Genomic DNA, 18455 nt, shown 5'->3' on the forward strand with positions numbered 1-18455 from the left:
TTCCATGTTCAGGAAATGGCACCAAATATAAAATGGCACCCATAAAAGACAAAAACAGATGGGGATTAAAGCAAGAGCCTGGGAGTTGTGTCGGTTCATGACGGCTCCACAGAACTGAATCCCAGTTTGGCACACATCTTGTGACAGAGCAAAGCTGATTTGCTGATTTACTGATTCACTGCTGAGGAGCTCCCTGGGCAACCCATCCCATCCACAGGACTTCCACGACTGCTTCCAGGCTCCAAGCCTGCTCCTCCCATCCCAGCTGCACTCACCGGTGCTGCAGAGTCAGGGGCTGAAGCAAGGGCTGGGAGGAGGACCTGGGAGCTTGAGGAGGTAAAATACACCACAAATATATAATTTTGGGGATTTTTTTGCTGGTTCACACAGTTTATATTTAACAAAATAATTTTTAATAATATAGTCTTTTACACATCAAATATTGTTTCTAGACACCCCCCCACCCCCCAGTTTTTACAGACTGTTTCTGTTTTTCTCACTAGTTTCAGGCACGCTATTGTTTGAAAAGTTTGAAACCAGGTAGTCATTGACAGGCAACAACTGACAAAGAAACGTGGCGATGACATCTTTAATGGTACCAGTTCTACTCGCAGGAAGCCAATGCTCAGCCTGAAGTACAGTGATGGCTACAATCACCAGTGCTCCTCCTACCCCCTGCTCTCTGGTAAAATACAAAAATTGGGAAGAAATCAAAAATACCAAGGCAGCAGTGTGCATAATAGACAGAGCCCAACCGTGCTGATCTGCTTCGGTGGAGGATGCTGTGAGCAGGATTTGCTGCCGTCACTGTTAAAAGCAAGTGCCGGACTGAAATCTGAACAAAATAAGCACCACCACCCTAATGGCCATGGCCAAAATGCAGCAAAACAAGTGTGGACAATGATGGGAAAGGCTTGTGGAGCAGAGAAATGACATTGGTGGCTTTTCTCTCACAGTATCGCTTGGAAGCTGCAGCCTGAGAAAGCACAAGGTGTCAGTGCCAAAAAGCCTGAAGGGGCCCCTTGGCTGCTGGTGGGGAACCTCTCCTTCCCGCAGGCAGGCACATAGCTGCTTTCTGAAGAGATCCTTCCCCAGGAAATTACTTCCACAGATGCAGCCTGCCTGTCCCCGTGCACCGTGGCTTGCTTTATCTGCAGCAGAACGGATGCTCCTGGAACTGGGGGAGAGCCAGGGCAGCTCCCTCGGGTCTCACCCTCTGGTGCAGTGATGGGACACTTCTGCAAAGCTCCCTAAGGGCGATAGGCAGAGAGAGATCAGGTGTTTTAATTCTGACTTGTGGTGGCCACGTCCCACTGCCGCTGAAGTCACAGAAATGATGCCCTTGGCTCCAGTGAAAGCAGCCCCAGCACCAGCAAAACAGAAATGGGGCAAGGCTCATCCTAAGAGCCAGCAGAGCTGTGGTACGGTTGGGACCCTCCTCCCTCTGCTCCACCACTGACGCCCCAGCCACAGAGACAACGCAGGTAACACATTGCTTTCTTGGTGCCCTTCCAGCCCATTCTGGCTCGCCACCCCGGCCTGGTCCGTGCAGCCGGTGTTGGCTTGTTGTCTGATCAAGGTCACGGTGACTGTGTAGGTGTCTGACTTTATTGTCCCCACTCAGTGGAGAAAGTGTTAACACAGATACAGCTTGTGTCTCGGGTGTCCAGTGGCATACCTGTGCATCTACCATGGTCTTTCTGCAGGTTACATTCCAGTCAGGGTTCTTTCTTAGACCCTTCTTCCCCTTCCCTCCTGTCATTAACACACACACACCCCCACGCGCCCATTACAGACACAATCAAAATGATCCATCACTTGAGTCACAGCTGTATTGTCCTGACAATAACAGCTTAGGAAGCATCTTAAAAAAAAAAAATCACATTAGCAAAATAATCCTTGAATAAATAAATGTGGAAAACCCCCAGGATCCACACTGTAGACAGTGACAGCAGTGACTCAGTCGGAGGCATCACCAGTCTGAGAACTTATGTGGGTTGTTTTCCATCGGTCCTCCCCAAATGTGACCACCGTGTCCCTGTGAAGCACTGATAATTACTAAAGCAGAGTCGATACCTAGATAAAGGATACATAGTGTGTAAAGCGGGACAGGAGCAGGACAGGAGGGAGAGGGAGACCCTTCCCCACAAGTAAAAACCTCTGCTTGTGTGAAACTCTTGCAGGTTTTGCTGGTGACCCTGTTCCAGCTGGCGGGAGGTCGGATGCATGTGCAGCATCAAAGATGTTCCATTGTCATCATCATCATTGTCATCATCATTATCAGGGGGCTGCTTGTCCAGCAGTGCCACTGACAGGGGATTTTCCACTACAGAGCCTGCTTGCCCTGGCACTCGCGCTTGGAGCACTGCGCCGGCTTCCACCAGTCCCCATTGTGGCAGTGGCAGATGTTGCAGTCGTCCACCTTCACCTCGATGCCGGCAGGAATTATCGTGGTTCCTGCAAAGCAGTTTGGACCTGCAGAAACACACGTGAGTAACAGGAATAAATACCTTTTTGGTTCTAAATTGGGCATAGCAGCCCTGCTCACAGCACCTGGGAGCAGGCAGGTGCTCAGCCCCAGCTCCTTGCTGCGCTCCAGTGCTGCATTGCCACTGCTGAACTCGGCAGCAGTGCTCCCAGCCTGCTCGGTGCCAACCTTCACCCCATGCTGATCACTTGCCTCATTTTTCTGGCTGCCCTCAGGCACTAAAGGGAAAATAAAAAGGCCTCAAAACTTTCCTTCTCCTGTTTCTATACCCACCCCTTATACAAATAGCACTGGATGCCCCATTGATGCACCCAGGTTCTTCTACTCAGTTGTCCTTTAATTTAGTCTGTCTTTCACCTAAAATTTGGCTGTGAGATGGACAAGACCATGAGGACAAACATCAAAACACAAATGAGCCTTTGCCAGGTGACACTGCGTTGAGCTGCAGGGACTGGAGCCAATTCATCCCTCAGGACCATGGCAGCCATGCCTGAATGCCCAGTAATCCCACCAGCTCAGGACTATTAGCCATAGAAGATTTATAGCACCTTCCAGATAAGCTTTCTGATAAAACCTGGGTCTTCTCAAGGGCAATTCCTTTAATCTGCTCATTACTGCTAATTGCTGTGGACTTCTGTATTGTACAACATCAAAGCAGCAAGCCAGCAAGGATCTTACTTTCCTCCTTCTCTTAAAAGTCCCACAAATACCCATGGCCCAGCTGTCCCTCTGCACACCCTCTCCTCCTCCCCTCTTGTTCCTGCATCAGTTAGTGCCAGGAATTAATGGCAGAGGCCACAGCACATGGGGAAAATAATCAAGGTGGCTGCATGCATGGTATAGGTGAAGCATGAAGACATTTCAAAAGTGTCTGGTGGCTCGAGTGCTGCTCTGAAATGTCACCCCTCAGCTGGCCACTGGTTTTAATCTATGCCTCCAGTGCACGAATTGTATTCAATAGATGGCAGCGTGTGCAGACCTGAAATTACAGGCAGGTTGTTAGTGTTTAAAATAAGGCTTGACTGTTCGAAAGGGAAAATAGGGTCCCTGCATGGCTGGAAACAGGCTGAGCTGTAGCCAACCCAGTGCTGGGCTCTCATGTTTTATAGTCTCACAGAACTATTAATTTTATCTCCCTGACTTTATTGGTGCTCCTCAAGACCCTATGTTTGAGCTCAACGGACCATGAGTTTGACAGGACTGGGCTTAACCAGATGTAGACAATGCAGGTTGCTGCTGAGCCAAACAGTGAGCAACTTTTCTGAGCAACTTTTCAGATCTATTTCAGTGAAGCCACAACAGAAGAGCCTGAGCAAGATGCCTCTGATGGCTCCTGGAGCAGAATTTGGGGTGAGTGGGTGTACCCCAGGGCTGCTGCTTCTGCTCACAGTCAGGACCTGGGAAGGCAGGCTCTGGTGCAGGGAAGCCCTGTGTCTCTCCAAGCATGTTGCCTCCTCCTTTGCCCAGCCAGCATGTGAATCCACCAGGATGCCAGGAAGAAGCAGGCTTTTGGCTCCAAAGAAGGAAATGCAACACCACTGGCTGAGCTAGAGTTCAGGCTGTGGTGAAGTGCTGGCAATTGCGGAGCAGTGCACTGAGCACAGGGATGTCTGCTTTGGGCTGGGCAACCGCCAAAGGTCCCCTCCAACCTCAGTCATTCCATGGCACAAAGAATTTCAAAGCCAGGAGTTACCAGTCAAGGGCATGCAGTGATACAGAAAAAACAGACTATGTACACATATGCATATACTAGACATGTTTTTCTTTACATGCATGAAAAAGTCATGACTCGTTTTAAGTCACAAGCTCAAAATTTCCAAAGTTGGCATTTCTCTGGAAAACACGATTCTGGCTGGAAAGGCTGTGATCCCAACTGCAGTTTTGCTCTGGCAACCCACTGAAATTGTTACTTCTTCACAGGGCTCTCGGGTCCCTGCACTGGCTGTGCTGCTGCCTGTCCTGTGCTCTTCATCACAGAGTTTAACTCTGTTTCGTCAAGCCTGGTGGGTGTTGCTGTGTTGTGACACCCAGCATGGGCTTCACCAGCAGGTTGGCTCATTTGCTGCCACTCCATGTCCAGGGTTCAAACGCAATGAAAATGCCACTAATGGTAGATAGCTGTATTTAAAGTTGAAGTCAGCTCCTGTCCCTCTTTAACAGGATACTCTGATTGCCTGCCGATGGCAGGGACACACAGGATGGGCAGCGCTCCCCCCCAACACCCCCCCAACCCCCCCCCCCGCTCCCTCAAGCAAAGAACCCTTTTCATTAAAACTTAAACAAAAAGCTTCCTCTGGAGCTGAGGGTGGCAGGGAAAATGGAAGAGTGTTTTCCATCTTGTTGCCCTGCGGCTGCCTGTTAATTATCTCATTTGAGAAGCCAATACTGCCTTGTCACCCACACACGTCTGTGGGTGCTGAGCTCATTCAGTGTGGCTGAAACCACATGGGAAGCTGGTGAAGACAGGAGCCAGCCTGTTTTATCACTCACTGGTGGGCCAACCATCACTGTCTGACCTGGGTCTGGGGACCCTGTGACCCCCTCATGTGGTGTTGGCTGCATCCCTGCACTGAAACACCGCAGCAGCAGAGGATGGCTCAGTGAGTTAGGACTGGCTGATGCGGTATTGCAAACTGGGGAAAAGCTTATTTTAACTTGCATGGCCACAGCTGCCCTTTCTCCTCCTGGCAGTCCCAGGTTCCTTCTCCCTCTTGAGCTTCCCCAGTGGGGTCATTTGGACATCCATCTCTTCTGTCATTTACTTTTAATTTAGACAAACACTACCACTGCTCTGGACCTCTCTTTTGCCCCAGCACTTTCTCAAAATAGCCACCTCTGCACTGCCAGAGTGAAATGGTTTCTTTTGCTCATCACAGCAAGCTGGATGGAGCATTTCTGCACCCCCACTCCCCACCCTTATGGAAAGGTGGCTTTCCACACTCCATTTGTGAGAATTCAACTTAAATTTCCACCCCCTGAAAATTAACTTTCCAGCACAATTGCTATCAGCCAGCACACCTCCCTGTTTTTCCCCATCTAAACTTCTCCCACCTTCATATTGGAAAAGCGGATCCTGTTTGTCAAAAACGGGATGCAGTGAGCATCACACTTCTGGCTGAGGCATGACAAAGATGCACTCAGAGGGGTACTGCATTGCTGAAACGCAATTGAAAATATGCCCACAAGTGGCATTTCCTATACTATGGCACAAGCCACCAGGGGATCTTCCAGTAACATCCAGCACTAGGGGATGCTACATGGCTTTATGATGTGCCTTAGAGAGGAACTGCAGCCATGATGGGATCTCACAGCAAGAAACCAATCCTTTTTTAGCTCTGCAGCTAACCAGACTCCTTTAGGTTCTCCATTTCCCTCCCCTAGATAAGCCCCTCAGCATTTCAAAAGCTCAGTGCCCCAAACCCACACTGCTGGGGACTGTCCTGAGCTGCTCCCACTGTGGCTTTGTGCTTCTTGGAGGAGCAGGCTGAGACCAGGATGTGCCCAACTGATGTAAAGAAGATCACAAAGAATGAGACTGACCAGCACAGCAATGTGGGTTTGTTTTTTTTAAATTATTATTCAAAGGAAGATGCTGCTCAGAAACAGTTGATGACATGTCAAGCATGTCAGCACATTTACTTATGATATTAGCAGTAGGAACAAGAAGCTGCTTTGGGCAAGGGCTGTCGTCCCGGTCTTTGTAAAAGCATCCTAAACCACAAAAACAGGGCCATAATCATCCTCTTTTCCTTGCTCAGGGAGACTGATGGGACAAGTTTGCTCCTCCCACAGACACCGTAATTGTGAGATTTGCTTTGCTTAACATAGTTAATGCTCAGACCACAGAACTCCAGGATGTTTGCTAGAACAACTGTGAAGATTTTCATGAAGATATATTAGGGACATTCAGATGCTGCTTTGATGGGAGAGAGCTAGAAAAATCCCATATGGTTTGTTGTTTGGGAAGAGTGATGGCAAAGTTTGCAACTGTATGTGTAAGACCAGATGCCTGGGTGATGACCCATGTTGTGCTGCTGAACTTCACCACTGGTATGGAGGGAATACATCTAACCCCATGCTCAAGCATTAATGCATTCCTGCTACCTCGTGCAATGCTACCCAAGGGTGTGAGATTAAGTCCTCTTGGGAGTCTGGCATGATGGTGTTATAAGGAAACTCAAAAGCCCCTTGATCTGACATTTCCTATCAAACTGGAAAAAACTCACAGCCCAAAGGCAATAGGAGCAGCCACTCCAGCTCACAAGCAAACTGCATCTTCTGCACAGTCCCCACCACACCACTATGGGGATGAGGAGGAAAACACGTGAATTCCAGAGCACACTGCACAGATGCCAAGTTAAAGCTGGAAATAGCAGGAGTGTGCAGTCTGATGCATGCAGTGTCATGCTGATGATTTGGGGTGACTTGGTGCTGAACACCAGCCTGACTCCTGGGGGCTGTGGGCTTCAGGCTGCTCCCAGTTACTTCTCTGGTGGTTTTACTGAACTCAATAGCTTTGCTCACAGCTTACAGCAGCTCTGGATTTAGCTTTGTGTGTGCAAAGAAGCAATAAAAGGAAATCAAATGTTAAGCACCACAGCAAGCACGAATCACTTCAGGCCAACTGTGATATTCAGATTTGTCCTGAATAGGATCTTGCACCAGGCAAAGCTCATCACCTTCACTGGAACTTCTCATGGTACAACATCTGATTTCCACAAGCAGTGGTATTTTCTTGTTAAATATTTTCCAGTGATAATTCTATGTCTCCAGTCACTACTTTAGGAGCCTCCCCATCTCTTTAGGAAATACTAAAGTTGACTCCAAGATAATTTACCTTATTCAGTCAATGAACAATGTCAAGGAGAGAGGTGCTGATAGCTACACTTACCTACCTCGCACTGGTAGTTTAGATAGCTGCTAAATAGCAACTCAATATAGCAACCTGTCCCCTAGGCTCCCCTCTGATGTGTCTCACAATATAAGTTGCAAGGGATAAGCAGAAAACAGTGGTGTTTTCTGACACTTATTTAGGAATGGCTAGTGCCTGAAAGCAACCCCATGGACACTCATCCAGCTGAATGTTGTCGTGATGACTTTGCTTTTGGACCTCAACCATGAATACAACAGCGGGAACTTACTGCTGGTCATCTGCGTGGAACTGGAGGAGCCATTTCTGTGTCTTTTCAGTGGGTAGGTGGATTTTCCTTTGCATGTCTCCACAAAACAGGCATCTTCACCATGCTCCCCCATGCCATAAGCCATGCAGCCTCCCACACCAGCGTCCAGCATTGCTTGGCAGAAACATTGCTTGGCAGAAACACTCACAAAGGAATGGCCAGGTGAGGATTACACCCCAAAACCCACACAAGGAAGCTTGTGGACAACTCCTCAACAAAGAGAGGCAAAATACATCAAAAATACAGGCAATCCCCAGGCTCTGGCAGAGAGGGCAGGGCTTGCCAGCTGCCTGCACCTTGTGCTTTTTCCACATCCAGGCTGAACTCTGTGCTCAGGGAGGGAAGAAAAAACAGCACCTTGTTTTCGATGACAGCCCCATTTTGTGGGTTAACGCAGCTCCTTGCTACTGATCCTGCAGGATCTTTTCCCATGTTCATTGAGCTCCGTCAACGCTATTTAACCAATCACTTCAGATTGCAAGAAAAGAGCTCAGTTTGTGGCTGTAATTGATAAGTTGAGGAGGGAAGTAGTATTGTTTTCACTGCCTAGTATCGGGACTGCCTGCCGCCCTCACAGGGAGGAAAAGGCAGCGGGTGAAGCTGGAGGTGAGCCAGCTGCCGATGCTGAGCTTTGCTTTACTGAGAATTAAATTAGGTGATGCTCTGCAGCAGGGGCTGGAAACCCCAACAAAAGATAACAGCTCTGGAGCTTTGTTGTGTTAGAAGCTGAAGCCAAAGATCCTGGCTCAAAGCATGGCTGAAGCCTGAGGGTACATCAGGAACAGAGCTGCCAGAAAGAGAGACTGAGAAAATTGGGGCTGTTCAGCCTGGAGGAGAGAAGCTGCATGGAAGCCTCAGAGCAGCTTCCAACATCTGAAGGAGGCCCACAAAGATGCTGGAGAGGGACTCTTCATCAGGGACTGCCGTGATAGGACAAGGGATGATGGGTTCTGACTGAAACGGGGGAAGTTCAGGTTGGAGAAGAGGAAGAAGTCCTTTACTGTGAGGGTGGTGAGGCGCTGGCACAGGGTGTCCAGAGAAGTGGTAAATGCTCTATCCCTGGCGATGTTCAAGGCCAGGCTGGACAGAGCCTTGGGCGACATGGTCTGGTGTGAGATGTCCCTGCCCATGGCAGGAGGTTCAAACTGGATGATCTTAAGGTCCTAACTCCAACCCTAATTATTCTATGGTTCTATGATTCTATAACCATGGCACCTGTGTGTGGGGTGAGCCCAGATCAGATCCCTGGTCTGTGGCTAATCACTTGGTAGTGGCAGGAGGAAAGGGAGTACACTGTGGCTCTGCCTCTTCCCTGCTCTACAAGGTGATGTCCATGTCCTCCAGGCTATGGATGACACAGCTCTTTGCAGACTAAAGGACATCCATTCACCATGCATGTTCCCAATACATACACCAGGTGAAAATACACCCCTGGACCCCTAAGTCCAACACCACCCAACCTGTACAAAGGCTCCTGCAGGGCTGAGAAATGGGACCGTTTCAGGTCAGTGCCCCCATCCAGATCACCAGTAAGACTTTGAAAGCCCCTTTCCAATCTACTCACACTCACTGGCAGCAGATGAGCTCTCCTAAGATGCCTCCACCTAAATGTGGAGGCTGCATCAATGCCTCAGCCACCACCTCAATGAAATGTGGATGCTGCTCTGCCTTTGGAAAGGACTAGAAGTCGAGTCTACCAAACCACACCAGCCTCACTGCTGCAAATTAAAAGTCCCTACAGCAGGTAAGCAGGAGATGCTGGAGGTGTCAGTGCTCCCTGCTTTATGCAAAACACTTTGCAGAGTCATCTGGCACCCTAAATGCTAATCAGCTGCACACCTCAGTGCTGGAGCACGTCAGTGTTTTCAGCATGGGTAGGTGAAAGCTGGTCACCAGCACAAACCAACCATCATCTGCTCATCCCCTCCTCACGCTGCTGCAGACCTGTTGGTTAGCAATCGCATCCTGTGGTTGAAGGAAGCTCTACCCAGCACCGCAGATACCAGAAATGTTGCATCTACATCTGTCAGGTGAGGAGGCTCCATCTCACAGTGGGGTGGGTGGTGAATAGGGGGAGGAAGTGAAAAGCAGCTGTGCTTTTTTGTTTGCAAAAGACCCATGAATGAGTGGTGGTAAAACACTGGCACAGGTTGCCCAGAGACGTGGTGGATGCCCCATCCCTGGAGACATTGAAGGCCAGGCTGGATGTGGTTCTGGGCAACCTGATCTGGTTGAAGATGTCCCTGCTCATTGTAGGGGGTTGGAACTACATAAGCTTTAAAGGTCCCTTCCAACCCAAACCATTCTATGATTCTGTGATGATTCTATGAAATCACTGAGTTTCGTCCTGTCCTTCTCCATGAGCTGAGGGATGAAAACCAAGGTAGGCATGGGAAACTTTGGGCAGGAGATGTGAGCAAGTAAAGGCTAGTGATACCCCCAGAACACACACACACACACACCCAAGTCCCTCTGCCATTCATAAACCTCAGGAATTGCTTTATGGCTCTTTTTTATGGTTGCTGCTGGTATTTTAAAATCTGAAAAGAAAGCCTTGCATGCACACAAGCAAAACCAAGGGAGTCCGAAATACACACTTCCTATGGCCTTTTTTTTCTTTTCCCTCTTGTTCATTTCCTTTCAGCCAGTGTTTTCCTGGAAGGACAAGAGGTTTGTGCAAGCTTTCCCATCACATTTCAGCCTGCTTCTGTTTCCATTCACCAGCACAGACAGCTCCAGCCAGGTGGGTATGTCACTCCTGCCCTCTCTGATGAGAGGAACTAACATACAGATACATGCAATCTTGGATCAAGTGATGTTTTGGCAACAAGGCCACCTTCCGCCTGGGGTGTTTCCACTTTTAGGCAGAGTATCCCATAATGATGGCTCGTAGCTGTGGTAACAAGTGTCACTTCCTCAAGGTGACCCCAAGGTGGAAGGTTCACTTTTCCCTTACCACCTTGTCCAGCCACCCATGGGGAGACGGCATCTCCAATAAATGCCTCCAGTTTCACTCCATTGCCTAAAATATCACAAAATGTGAACCTTTTCTTTATTTATTTGTGGACAGACCCCACTGGCTCTGGCTAAAAGCTCCCTGCAGTCAAGTGGTGGTATCTCCTTTCCACCTGCAGGCTTTCAGTCTTACACATCACTTCCCCAAAGGATTAATCTCCTCCATAGCTTTCTGCAGCTCTTTCCATCCTTCCTGCATATTTCACTCCTCACAAGATGATGCTAACAGCCCTTCTCAAGCATTGCCTATTTACATGAAAGACTTTTCCAGCCATAATTCACATTGCTGGGTGTCTGAAGATGCCTAAAGCTTATTTAATCTCTGCATTAAAAAATACATCTTCAGTATCCAAATTAAATCCCAGTTCCTTACTCTAAGCAAGCCTTACATCATTAAAGGGAGTGCATTAAAAAGATCGAGCTGAAAAGCTAAATTCAGGGCAACAGGAGCCTTCCCACTGACTTTTGCCAGCAATGAAGCCAAAAAATAAGGTAAACCACACCTGCAGCTCTCAGCCAGCCCAGTGGGACAAGGACCTCCTGGAGCCCCCCATCACCTTCTGGCTCTCCCCATGCAGCGATGTTTGCATACAACCATAGAATAGTTTGGATTGGAAGGGACCTTCAGAGTCCAACCCCACATCATCCAGGCTTTGCTCAGACAACCCCAAGCACCCACTGCCTTGGAGTATATAATGGATGCAAGGGACCCGCTCGAGTTCCCTGAATTATGACCTGGCTCCCAGTGGCACAGACTGATTTAATCCTCACTGCTTTGCACCATGGTTAGAAAATTACTGATAGCTCGTTTTCTGTCTTAATCAGGAGCAGTAAACAAACAAGGGACAGGGAGACATCCAAAAGGGAATATACTGCATTACTCCTCCTTATTGATAGCACAGTTACTTAATTTGATGTGGAGGCATAACTTCAGGCATCACTAAATACTGGAACAGGAATGTTTTGGTGCAAGGAAGATCTACGGGTGCAATTTAAAAGCAGTCTGTTTAGGAGTGCTGACGTCTACCAGGGCCAATACAGATCCAAGCTGTGTGGACAGACTTGAGATTATCACTCAGCAAGTTAAATAAAGACACTTAAAAAGCACCAGCTGAAAACTGCAGCCCCACTTCCCCCTTCATCTGCTGCGCTTGTGGGATGAGCATGATGATGGGGGAACCAAGCCCAAGGTTGATGGTCACCTCCAACCTGCCCATCCCTGGGCAGCACCTTTGCTTGCTTTCTGATACGTAGCTCTGGCCATGAGGGGCAGCAGAAAAGCTCTGCATTAACCTTTGGGCACAGCTCAGTGCAGGGAAGACAGCATGCAGATGATGCAGAAAACCACATATTCATACAGGTATCTGCAGGAAACATATCAGCCACAAGCGCTGCCAATGACTTACAGCCAGTGCTGTCACCAGTGGGCATGAGGAGATGTCAGACTAGGCACTTCCAAGGGTTAAAGCCCAGAAGGAGCAGAACTTTTCCTCCAGCAGGAATATTGCGGAGTGAGAAATGGTAATAAACTACTAGGAGTCTCAACTGTGAGAACACATCTTTTTAATCAGGTTAAACCATCTGAACTAGTGCAGATAACCCAGTAAAACTGATCTAGGCACGCTAAAATAAATAGGGCAAGCAGTATGCTTCCTGCTGCTATAGATTCAGGGCATTCACCTCATTGTATAGGCATCTCCCCCAGCCTATTTGCTTCTGATCCCAGGTGAACTGAAATCAAAGCTGGGAGCACATCTGAGGGCACTTCTACCTCCTGCAAAAACTCCATTCCCAGTCTCCCCGTTGTTACTGGGTTCCTCACCCAGTGGTGGGTTATGGACTGCTAAGCAGTCCATTTGCATTGCTGCAGCGCAAATTAGTAGCTAGTATCAAATTCATAATTTACCCACCCTGCTGACTCAAATATACCCAAATTGAGGGCAGTGTTGAAGTCTAACTACTGCCACCAAAGACATGGCATGTCTTAGCATCACTCCTCAGACACCAGAAGATCAAATCACAGGGCTACAGACCTAGCCTGAAGTATAGGGTTTTCCTCCCCTCTTTTAATATGCAATGCTGCTTGGCATTTTCAAAGTCACCTGTGGGATTTGCACACTAAATTCTTCTTCATTTTACAAGGCTCTCCATGTGCAAATACCTTAATCAGCACTGAAAAGTTTAGCTTATGGCAAAAAAACCCACACAGGCAAGGTGCCTAGCATTGCACAGGCAGACACTGTGCATATAAAACAGCTTTTCTGAATCAGATTTTTATTGTGTACCTTCAAGGTTGAAGAACAAAACCAGTAACTTCTCAAAGACAACAATAACCAGCTATTAAGTGAGAAATGCATGTTTCAACATCTACCTGACCAAACAAAGAGGATTAACTTTTTACAGACAGCATAAAGCTTTGGGAGAATCCCACATTTAAAAACTCCACAGGCAATTGCAGGCAATGACAGCTACTCCTAGGTCATTATAACCTTTCAGGCTTTCAAAAAGTTGTCTAAATAGATATTTCCCAAAATGAGCCCCAACAGCACTGAAGGTAGAGTAATTCTTTTAATGGTTCAAGCATGGCAAATAAGGTGAGGTGGGGTTTTTTTTGGAGCTGGAATCAGGTTAATTTAGAAGAAATCAACTAATAAGGATACCATTAAAATAGTGCCTCAGCTAACAACATTACCAGATAAATTAACAGCCAAAGGGAATTGGAACAGCCTTCCAGAGAATAAACTTCCAAGGCAAGAAATATAGTCAGAGGGTGTTGTGTATATATATGTAAAACATGCTGTTGTGTTTCTGCTGCCTTCACCTCACCAGCTTGGGTACTGAGAGCAGCCATGGGACAATGCATGCTGTGGGACAAGCTCTGTCCAGGTGATCGTGCCCTTGCAGTGAGTATTTCCCAGGTCACCCATGAAAGGAATTGGGATACAGAGGGGCAAACTCAGACAGGGACTCAGCTGGAGGTTCATCCTGCCCACTGAAACAGTGCTGAGGCACGTCCCAAGGCGCCGTACTTGGACACAGGTAGGGAGCAGCAGCTCCAGCAGGCAGCAACAGCTCTTTGTCCATGCAGACGTGAGAAGAAACCCTTATCCAGAGAAGCAAGTGGGCAAAAGATCCCCTGACTGCCAAAGTACCAGGTCTTTGCTCTCTGCCTGGGTTTCTCCATTCAAAGGCAAAGGTTAACAACAAAAGAATAACAACTGGGACTTTTTCTTTGGGTCTTTCCAGCTTTTAGCCAACTTATTCACCTCTTGGTTGTGCTCAGTGTGAAAATATAATGATTTTTATGGCCCATTTTAACATTTTTATGTCTTCTTTCTTCAGAAAAAAAACCCACATTTGGTATAAGAATTAAAACAGTATTTCATTCTTAACTGCAATCACAGATGATGTATGGAAGAGAGCTGGCTGCATGTCAACTCAATATAAAGCCAGAATTGAATCTAACTGGTTCACTACAGCTGTGCATGATGTTTTATGGGCTGGTTTTTATTCATATCAGTCATAAATGAAGTGGAAACTGTGACTGTGCTAATTTTGTATAAAACAGGAGGAAAAAAATGCAATACGGGGGTGGGGAGGAAGAACCAGGATTACCTGAGTTGTGCATTTAGACGTGCAGTCTACTGAAAACCCAACTCACTGCTGGGTAATGAAAATACAACAGTTATTAATGCACAAGGACAGTCACCCCACCACGCACGTTAGTCCTGGCAATGGTTGCCTGTTGATATGATAAACCTCTGCACAAACCCCTTGTGAAGGGGAAGAAGGGTTTCTTTAGCTGCAGGAGACCATTGCATGCTCAGGACAAGCCTTCAGCTCCTGTCAGGAAAATAGAGCAATCCAGATGACTGTGGGAATGTGTCAATTGGCAGAAAAATGTCTTTATGCCTTCCTGCCCCCATGAGATGAAACGTGATGCTTGAGAGCATCAGCATGGTCCTTTTTTTCCCCCCACCTGGTGACAGATTTTTCTGATGAAGATTTTGAACACGGGATCATGTTAGAAATGGAACTTCAAAGCAAAGCAAAAACTTTTCATTTGAGAGCTGCTGCTGAAACTATTTCTTTCTACTCTCATGTTAGAGTTGGGTTTTCTGCTGCCCATTTTGAGCACAATCCAATTTTCAGACTTTGTGTGACCCAGCAGGACCATCTCCTGCCATCTTCACCACCACCCCTCAGCCTCCTTCCCTCCACAATGACAGACACAGAAACAACTGAAAAGTAAATTTAATGAACATGTATAAAAGCTAAAGTTTAATTCAGGCACCAAAGGTTCCCCTTCCAGTCACAGGACAGACTGTTCTCGTGTTTTACACAGCCAAGTGGCATCAGCCTTTGGATCTGCCTTTAATTCAACTGTATAAATTCAGGTCAGGTTGCAGCAGCAGAGCTCCCACTTTTATGCACATTCATACAAAAGACTGATTACCTGGAGAAAGGGAATAACCACAATGGCAGAAACGTAATTTCCTCATTTGCTTGGGGAATTACTTGCCTGGCACACATAAAAGGAAACTTGAGCAAACATCTCCCTTCCAACCCATCCCCAAGCAACTGATAAGCTTGGTGTTAGAGAGAGAAGACATGGCACTGCTCTGCTGAAATCTGTAGCTCCTGAAGAAACAGGAGGAGGAGGAAGAGGCAGGATGGATGGATGGATCTCGAGTGCACACACCAGGAGCACAAACCACTGCAAGGATGGGCACACCTCGCTCCAATGGACAGATGGGACACACAGAGGTTGATGCTTCTGGAATAAACATGCTCCTAAACCCTTCTGCTGGGACCTGCCCTGGTTTCTCCAACAGCTGCAGAAACAGCTTTAAACCACGTTTGTCCCCAGATTTTGCTCTTCCTGTTACGCTACCTGAATTTAATGGTATCCATGGCATTTCCACAATGCTTTCTGATGGTGCCGTGCAAAGAGCCAGGTTGCTAATAAAAAGAAAATGGGTGGTGCTGGTTTTGCATGTGAATAGTTGCATTTAATGGAATCATGACGTGGAAAAGGATCACCCTTTCCTTTACTAATAATTCCGTGTGCCACTACAAAATGCTTTACCACAGTCTATATGGTCTTTTACACTCTGGCAGATGCCATATGATATGCTGATGTATCAGGACAGGATGGTTATCCATACAGCAGCAGCTAGGAATGATGAAAAGCTGGGGAAAATTTATCGTGGATATATGTGTTTCTGCATCCCTCCCCTTCCCAAATTTTCAGAATGTTTCATTACCCTGGGCTGGTTTTATTCCTTAAGCACTGGATAAACTATTGCTCACACTCTGGTCTTGGTGCCATCATAGTATCTGAATGACTTGCAACCAAGAGCCTGTTTATCATCACAGCATCTCCACAGGGCAGGGAAGTGCAAAGGGGAAACTTAGGCACAGAGGCAGTGCCCTGCTTGAGGGGATGTGGGTTAGTACAACTAAAGCTGGCAAACAACCATTTTTAATGAAACTTGTAGGAACACGACAGGTTTGAGGCTGCAAATTGGGTTCTCAAATGTGACGGAAATTGGTTCAGACTCTATTGGCAAGGGAAAGGAACTGCGGGACAGAGCAGCAAAGTGATGGGCAACGACTTCCAAATGAAATTTCCCATATCTAAGTGTTTCCACACTCTTTAGCAAGTATTCCCTGCCTTGTTTTTCAGCATTCATTTTGTCCTTTGGAAATGTTTTTGAAGCCAGAAGGGGGATTTAGACATTAGAACAGCTACTGACCTTATACAAGTTAATGATTTTATAAAACGCCTAAAAAAATGCTCTACTTTAAGAGATTGATGTTTTCTATTGTATTTTTTCAATGCCAATTAATTACTTAATTCATTAGCAATGTAACACAAGAATAGTCTTTGAAAATCTGGTGCTTTGTGTAGATGCCTTTAATTATGGATAATTAAATACTGTGGAAGGACCTGATTATACCTCTGAGCATTTTCTAATTTCAAACTGAAACACGCTCTTGTACTCCTGAATGCATATACCAAAAGCTGAGCCCAACAATTACATGCAGTAAAAAGAGATGGGAAAAAAACCCACCCCAAAATCCAAACCAGCCCAGACCCCACAACTAAAGTAAAAACTGCTGGGGAAGCTCGAAGGCTTTGTGCACACCCAGCCTGCTTGCTCCCAGTCCCTGGCTTGTCAGGAATATGAGCATAAGCCCAAGGAAGCTCAACACGGAGCTGCTGCAGCCTGCAAACAAATGTGGGCTCAGGACGACTCGATGTTAATGCTTGCTAAAGTTAGGAACAGGTTTCCAGATGGTCCTTTGTATGTATGGCTGCAACAACCAAAACTGCTACAAAGAGCAAAGCACTCTCTGAATGAAATCAGGGCTGACCTTGGAAGATGAAAACTTGCCGATGTCAGAAGATACTCCATTAGTTTGGCTTTGCATTCCTTCCCCTTGCTTTTTTTTCTTTTTTCTTTTCTCCCCTTTATTCCTCCACAGAGACCATGGTGAGAAAGCATCCAGAGGGCTGTAAGAACCACTGCAGCTGTCTCAGAAAGGGGTTTTAATCTCAGAAGCAAGGCAGGGAAATGTTTGTTTTGAAGACAGCATCGCCCCAGCACTTTCAAGACAGCTCCCCTCCCTACTGCAGCTGAGATCCTGCAGGGGGGCCCAAAGAAGATATATTTTTGGCTCCTTTTGTACTCACTGGAAAAAAGCAGGGGAAAGGAGGGGCACAGATGTCTACATAAAGCCAATTAGTGCTGTCATGCCAGGCACCCTCGCTGTGCACACCTTCTCTCCCTTCTCCCCCCAGCATCTTATTTATACCACAGCCAATTCCTCCCAGCATCTCTGCCCCTCCTGTGCCCTCCACAACCAACTGTCTTCTGCCTTAATTAAAAGCCACCAGTGATGGTGCTGAGTGATAAAATGAGGCCAGGGGCTTTTCATTGCTAGTGGCCACTTCAACTTGGCTGACTGGGAGCTGACTTTTGCCACTGGGCAGTCTAACCCAGCTCCCTAATGAATCATAGAATCACAGAGTGGTTTGGGTTGAAAGGGACCTTAAAGCTCATCCAGTTCCAGCCCCTGCCATGGGCAAGGACACCTTCCACTAGAGCAGGTTGCTCCAAGCCCCTGTGTCCAACCTGGCCTTGAACACTGCCAGGGATGGGGCAGCCACAGCTTCTCTGGGCACCCTGTGCCAGCGCCTCAGCACCCTCATAGTGAAAAATTTCTTCCTTATACCTAGTCTAAATCTCCCCTGTTAAAGTTTAAACCCATTCCCCCTTGTCCTATTGCTACAGTCCCTGACCAAGAGTCCCTCTCTGGCATCCTTGAAGGCCTCCTTCTGGGGGTTTATAACCCCTTCCTTTGAGGCCATTCCCCTTCCATCACCACTTCCCAGGCCTTTAGAGCCATAGATACAAGCTAGGTGAAGTCTGTAAATAAAAGGAATTACCTTTATTTTACCAGGTGACCCACTTGGGAAACCCAAGTGACCACTTGGGCAGGGAAGTCCCTCAAGTAAGAGTGAAACGGTTCAAGAAGGGGTCTGGGAGGGTCAGACTGAGCACCAGGAGAGCAGAACCAAGCACAGCCCCTCTGTGTTTCTCAAGTCCCTTACTCTGATCTTGGCAAGACCTTTTTGGCAAAATCTGGCAGCAAACCAAAGGAGGCAGAGCAGCAATGTATGGGGTGTGCAGACCTTCTAAGACAATTTCCCTGCCTAGGTAAATGCTTGCTGGGAGGAGGGCTGGCTGTTACTTCACCTTTGG

At 47.3% G+C, this 18455-nt stretch overlaps 1 protein-coding gene across 4 annotated transcripts in view; it reads right to left on the reverse strand.

Annotated features, from left to right (window-relative positions):
* Window positions 1–2011: 2011 nt before the first annotated feature.
* Window positions 2012–18455, reverse strand: part of VWC2L (von Willebrand factor C domain containing 2 like) — a 52200-nt gene continuing 35756 nt past the window's right edge. For 2 of the 4 annotated variants that reach the window (XM_061458190.1, XM_061458180.1), the window contains one exon: window positions 2012–2475. In XM_061458190.1, the coding sequence (XP_061314174.1) occupies window positions 2446–2475 (30 nt within the window). In that variant the 3' untranslated portion in view covers window positions 2012–2445. The remainder of the gene's footprint in view (window positions 2476–18455) is intronic. The other 2 variants (XR_009744244.1, XR_009744248.1) reach the window with 2 other exon arrangements.

Source organism: Pezoporus flaviventris, unplaced genomic scaffold (genome assembly GCF_033815535.1).
Source record: "Pezoporus flaviventris isolate CSIRO_AGI_PZ_B2104156 unplaced genomic scaffold, CSIRO_AGI_Pfla_v1 ptg000001l, whole genome shotgun sequence".
Taxonomy (NCBI): Eukaryota; Metazoa; Chordata; class Aves; order Psittaciformes; family Psittacidae; genus Pezoporus; species Pezoporus flaviventris.